General features: G+C 43.3%; 1 protein-coding gene across 1 annotated transcript in view; it reads right to left on the minus strand.

The window, feature by feature from the left end:
* Nucleotides 1–1,170: 1,170 nt before the first annotated feature.
* Nucleotides 1,171–6,967, minus strand: part of LOC111143928 (olfactory receptor 10H4-like) — a 17,196-nt gene continuing 11,399 nt past the window's right edge. The window contains exons 2-3 of the mRNA XM_022497961.1: nt 2,516–2,656; nt 1,171–1,191 (exon numbers count right to left, since the gene is read on the minus strand). Coding sequence (XP_022353669.1) covers nt 1,171–1,191; nt 2,516–2,656 — 162 coding nt within the window. The remainder of the gene's footprint in view (nt 1,192–2,515; nt 2,657–6,967) is intronic.

The raw sequence follows: 6,967 nt of genomic DNA on the forward strand, positions 1-6,967 counted from the left end.
TATGCTAAGTGAAATAAGTCAAGCAGAGAGAGTCAATTATCATATGGCTTCACTTATTTGTGAAATAGCGTGGAGGACAAGGGGAGTTAGAGAGGAGAAGGAAGTTGAGGGAAATTGGAAAGGGAGGTGAACCATGAGAGACTATGGACTCTGAAAAACAATCTGAGAGTTTCGAAGGGGGAGGGGTGGGAGGTTGGGGGAACCAGGTGGTGGGTATTAGAGAGGGCACAGATTGCATGGAGCACTGGGTATGGTACAAAAACAATGAATACTGTTATGCTGAAAAGAAATTAAAAAAATTAAAAAAAAGATCTGTTGCTTGCTCTATAGTTATATACACCAACAGTCATTTCCTGGGTCTGCTCATTGTCGTGGGGTTCTGTAAGATCCTGCTGTTAGAGGGAATTCATGAGGGGAGGATAAGAATTTTCTGTATTATTTTTGTGACTTTTTCATAAGTTTAAAATTTGTTAATAATTAAACATTGCAAAATAAGATATCACTCACTGTTGCACAAAACCTGTCACAATCTAGGAATTACTTTAAACAAGAACACACAAGAGCTGCATGGGGAAAAATTAAACCTCTATCAGATAAAAAACATGACAGATCATATGCATAAATGGGTGAAAAGAAAAGACAATATAAGAAAGATGTTCATTTCCCCCCCCAATTTAATTCATGCATGCAATGTAATCTTTGCAGAACTATCCAGCTGGATTTCTTGAGAAAGATGATAATAAACTTATTTCAAAATGTTTATGAAAAAAATTAAGACCCATGAATCGCGGAGGCGGTCTTGAAATGAAGAGTGAAAGGTGGTGGAGGGGTGGGGTAATTGCCTTCTGAGACACAGAGACATTCTACAGAGTCTTGGAAACAAAGCAGGGTAGGATTAGTGCAAGGGCAGACCGATGACCAGTGGTTCCGAATGCAGACCTCCAAAACAGAGTTGGCCATTTGTATATGGTTAAGGTCACACCACAGATCTTTTAGAAAGAAATGAATTGTTTAAGGGATGCTGTTGAGGAAAGTATCTCTCTGTACAAACAAAAACCAAAACTAGACTCTCACTATCCCAATGAAAAAAGAATCAAGATAGATTAGTAACATAATTGTGACAGATAAAAACAGAGCAAATGAGAGAAAGTGTAACAGGATCTTTGTGCTCTAAGAACAGAAAAGAAGTTCCTTAAACAGAAAAAAAAGCACAAACCTTAAATAAAAAATTTTACATCAGATTTATGAATCATTATTAACAAAGAGCATCATGGATAAAGTTAACAGATGACAGAGAACAGGAAGTTATTTGCTGTACAACCGAGCCTATACTTAACAATATGATAGTGTGCAATTAAAAACTTCTTAAGAATATAGACAACAATATTGAATTATAATCATCAAACTTGCTAAGAGATTAGATCCTCATTATTCCTAACACTAAAAAGAAGTAATTATTATGTGACCTGATAGAGGTGCTAACTATCACTCCAAGGGCAGTCATATACAATATATAAGCATACCAACTCAGCATGTTGTACACCTTAAATTGATACAAGTTATCTGTCAATATATTTCATTTTTATTTTTATATTATATATAATATATGTTATATATTCATTCATTCATTTCATCAATTTAGCCACATAAGGTACATCATTAGTTTTTGATGTAGTGTTCAATGATTCATTAGTTGCATATATTTCAATAAAAAGAACTTGCTAAGATGATAGATTTCTTTAATGTTATTAACACACACACCCACAGAGGAAGGGGACACAAGGTATCATTTGGAGCTGATGATACATTTATTACCTTGATTGTGGCGATGGTATCACAATTATGGGCACGTATGTCCAAACTCATAAAAATGTATACATTAAATATATGCAGATTTTTGTATATTATGTATACTTCAGTCAGACTGAAAAAAAAATCCACTGATAGAGCAGTATCTAGAATCTACAATGACAAAAAAGATAAATGAGAAAACCAAGGAGAAAAAAGACAGGATCATGATAGAAAGAGGGCAACAGAGGGGCACGGGAGATTTGCAGCTGAGGAAATGCAATAGGCAAGCAGCAAAGACATGAGCAGCTGATTAGCAACTAGAGGAATTCAATTTAAAACTGCAACACTCTCATGGTTCATCTCCCCATTTGATACAAACTGAGGGTTTTGGAGGGTAGGGGGGTGGGGTGTTAGGTGAACCTAGTGGTGGGTATTAAGGAGGGCATGTATTGCTTTGAGCACTGGGTATGGTGCAAAAACAATGACCCTTGGAACACCGAATAAACAAAATAAAAAAAAAAAGAGTCACACCATAAAAATAAATAAATAAATGAAACAGCAACACTCTGTGAACACAATGAATACAGGCATCCCCTCCCACCTGTTGGAGCAGCAAGACTTAGAAAGTTGGATTTGCTCTGTGTTGTCCCAGATGTGAGATAAGTGGACTACAGTGACTCTTGTGGTACTTGGTGGTTCATGGCCAAATTAAGGGGACACTTACCTGAAGTCCCAAAATCACTGCTCCTAGGTCTCCATCTGAAACTCCCACAGAGCTCAGTGAAGGGACGTGGTCAAGGCCATTCATTGCAGCATTGTCTGTGATGGCGGAGAGTTGGGGGGCAGTCTGAGAGACCCCCACAACCTGGGGCGTGAAGAAGTAACATGTGGTGAGCCTGAACCATGAAGCTCTAAACAACATGTAAGAAAGAAACAAATCTGATATCCACACAGCAATGTGGATGGCTCTTAAACCATAGCTTTGGGTGAAAAATTAGAAAAGAAGTATATATATATATACACACACATATATATATTCATATTTATACCTGTATCATTGATACATATATATCTCAATGATACATGCATATATATCTAAGACACACATATCTATCATATACATATATTGGGTACATTTGATGACAAGCTTTGAAGTATTTACCCAGGAGCAGAGCTCACCCCCATATTACAATCCTGCTTCCATCCTCCCCACTCCCTCCCCTGGAAGATTGTTATTAAGTGTCATCTCAGAACCACGGTGAGCCAGTGCTTGGAGGACCCAGAATCTGGTGGAAAATGGACAATTGGGCTGAGTGTCAGAATGGGGTCCCTCATGCAGGAAAGCAGCATTGGGCTACAGGGGCATGGGGCAGCCCAACAATTCCAGGGGTACCTGTCTCAACTCCCTTCTCTACCTCATCCCTTGGCCACCTCTCTGGCCCCTACTCCCAGCCTCTCTGTGCCATGGCTAGCCTTGGCTCTGGTCTCATTACCTGTCTCCTGGTGAACTGTGCCTGCCCACCTCCCCCTTTGACTCCAAATCTACACTGGCTTCCAGAGTCCATCCTCTGAGACACATGCACCTTGGGGAGTCATTCCAACCCACTTCAAATCCTGGATCCTCACCATGTGTTGGGATAACCAGAGAACTGCCCTCATGGGTTCTCTGTGGGGATTGGATGCCAAGTGATTAGCACAGAGAAAGTTCTCAAGGAATGCTAGCTGGCATTGTGGTCAATTTTTATCATCGTCTTTGAGCTGGCTGTCACTCACTCTTCTCTTCCAGGTAATGCATATTGGTGCCAACCCCTATTCTGGGGCACCCTATGTCTATACTGTGAATGCCCCCACCCTAGCACATACTCCTACTCCCTTGGGCAACCCACCTCTTCCCCTTTCTTGGCTACAAACAAGCCAACGTATGTGCTTCAAAATGTACAAATGGTACTAAAAAGGGGGTCTCTCTTGGCTCTGTGTATCTGTCTGGCACTTGTTCTGTCATCCTTCCCGGAACAGCCACTGTGCAATGCTCTCCATGGGAGGGGGGTCTCCAAGTGACCTGTCCAGGTATGATTTAAGGAAGGAGAAAGGCCAGGCCCTCATCCTAGCTATGGGCTCTCAGCCAGAACCCCAAGCCAGGGCACACTCGGGCTGGCCCCACATCCTGACCCTGTGCCCTTCCTTCCTCCTCAAGGGGACACTATTCTACTCATTCAGCTCTCTCTGCTTATGTACCTGTGTCAGAGACTCAAGACTGGGCTCCCAGGAGTATACGCAGACAGAGCTGAGCACTGCCACATAGATACACAGGTTCTGAAATACACACCGGCAGTGAACCCCAGGAGACACTCAGCCAGGAACAGAGACACTGTTGCTCATTCTGCACCCCTCTACTGAGCATGAACCAGGTGACTGGAGCTTGTACAGGACTGAGATAAGCCAGAGACATGCAAACAAGGGTACCATGGTGGGTTGAATAACATCCCCCTCCAATTCACGTCCACTGGAATGTCGGAACGTCACCTTATTTGGAAATAGGGTCTTTGCAGATGTAATCAAGGTAAGGATCAAGGTGAGATCATTCTGGATAAAGGTGGGTCCTAAATCCAATGACTGGTGTCCTCACAGGAATAGGAGGGGACACACAGACGGAAGCAGGCTTTGTAAAGACAGAGGCATGCCTCAGGCCACCAGAAGCTCAAAGAGATTAGGAAAGATTATCCCCTAGAGCCTTTGGAGGGAGCATGACCTGACCCTGCCAATACCTTGGTTTTAGACTCTAGCCTCCAGAACTGTGAGAGAATAAATTTCTGTTGTTTAAAGCCACCTGGTTGTGGGACTTGTCACAGCAGCCACAGGAAATGAATATGGACAAACACAAGTGCACATAAACAAACAGTGCCCACAGAAGCACACACAACATTGTACAAATGAACACACATACATGGTGACAAACCCAGTGCCACCCTTCTGGCTCAACACCATTCTCCGCACCCCTGGTACAGAGAACACTTCGTGCCTGGGAATGGACCCTGGCATGCCTGACTGCTGTGGGTCCAGGCTTTGCGGGGAAGGAGGCAGTGTGGGCAGTAGATGGACTCAGTGTGGGACCAGGTTGCTGGGACTATAACCCCACTCCACCCCATCGCTCTCCCAGCCTCCTTCCTCCAACCAGATCCTCCCTCTGCTTTGGCTTTCCATGGTCCGCAAAATTTCTCCCTTCTAGCTCCCCTGGCTCCTGCCACCTGTTCCTGGAAAACATTGCTGGAAAGAGCATTCCTCTTGCCTTGCTTTTGCAGACTGCTGCCTGTGATGCCCTGTTTGCAGCCGGGACTGGGGCTGTGCATCCTGCCGCGTGCAGGGCCAGTGGTGAGCCGGGGCCAGCTGTAAGCCAGGTGGGAGCTTTATCTCCCTGGTGCCCTCCCCTGTGATGGATTCCCAGAGGTCTTTCCCCAGAGTCTGGGATGCAGGATGCCAGCTTCTCCAAGTTCAAGGAGGGTGAAAGGGGCCCTGGAAATGCCCCTTCCTCTCTTGTTGATCTTTCTCTCTTTTTCCTTCCTCTCTCTCTTCCTCAGGTCCTCCCCCACTTCTTTTTTTCCAGTCATCCCTCCCTTCTTGCCTCTCATGCTCTCTCCCTACTTCCTCCATCCATCACATCTTCACTGAGCCCTAGTTAAGGAACTTGGTCTGAATCCTGGAACCCAAAGAGAGCACTGCTGTAACCCTAAAAGAACTCTCAGTCTAGCTTGCAGCTGGATCCAGACACATTACATTATATAAAATGCAACAGTATAACATAATGTATTATAATCTATAGTAGATTGTAACTGCACAGGGACATTATTTACTTTCTACCTTGAGTTTTTTTACTCAATTAACAAATATTTAATAAACTCCTACTACAAGCCAAGCAAGCTTTTCCTTTTTGGTATTATTTCAAAGTTTTTATCTTTGTTTTTAAAATTAGTGCCAAAAGAGAGAGGCATTATAACTTGTAAATGAAATTACGTATCGTATCTCTTTAGCTTAGTAGTTGGAGCTACTTAGTCTTTAGCTGCAAGACTATTATTCTAGTACCAAGGAAAAAATGTTACATGTGCCACGAGATTGTGGATTTTTAAAAAATAAAAGCAAGCAGTAAAAAGATGAATTCAAACATACTATAACATTATTACATGTGTTATATGATATATATATATATATATATATATATATATATATATATACCTGTATGTATATAACACACAGATATGAATACACATTCATCCTGGTAGTTCTCTGGAGAATTCTGACATCCACAAATCCAAAAGAAAAAGAAGGCTTATAAAAATGTCATCTTTCCATCTAAAGAGATGAGTTCCAGATCTCCGGATCCCTGGTGGTTTTTCCTTTGTGTAACTATTTCCACCAGGTCAGGCCCCCTGCAACTCATCGTTCTCTCTGATGATGTACATGTTCAGGTACCCTTATTGTAATGCAGAGGTCCCATCTCACAGGAGTTTTAGCATCTCTTACAAGCTCACACGGCCCACACCAATATGGAGAAAGTTCCTGGTGTCCTCCAGTTCCTACTCTGCTGAGTAGGTTTGTTGGGTGTAGACCATAGTCCCTGAGCTGCGTACCCTATAACTTCATAGCATGTGTGTCTTCACGACACTCCCCAAGGGCCTTGCTGCCAATGAGCAAATCCTGCAGCCGGGCTATCAGGATCCTTCACCTTTGCTGATGGACTTCCAAGGGTACTCAACCCTTCTCATGAGTGATCGCAATGCCCTAAGTCTTCTCCATAGAGAATAGCCCAAGGATCTGGCTTGAAAAAAATTCTGTCACGAAACAAATCACATAGAATGACAGGATGCCATTCCATGAGTCAGTTTTCTAGGGCTGCTGTAACAAAGCACATAAACCTAGTGACTTAAAACCACACACATCTATCCTCCTCTATGCTGGAGGCCAGAAGCCAAAATCAGGGTCACCAGCTGTGAGTCAAGGTGTGAACAGGGCTGCGTCCTTCAGGGGATCCAGGGGAGGTTCTGTCCCCTACTTTCCCAGCTGCCAGAGGCAGAGGCATTCCTTGGCTCAAGGTTCCTGACTCAGCTACTCCAATCCCTCCTTCCAGTGTCATATCACCTACTTCTCTCTGTGTCTGACCCCTCCTGCCCCCTTTTAGAAGGAC

Source organism: Enhydra lutris, unplaced genomic scaffold (assembly GCF_002288905.1).
Source record: "Enhydra lutris kenyoni isolate GAN:26980312 unplaced genomic scaffold, ASM228890v2 scaffoldscaffold10, whole genome shotgun sequence".
NCBI lineage: Eukaryota > Metazoa > Chordata > Mammalia > Carnivora > Mustelidae > Enhydra > Enhydra lutris.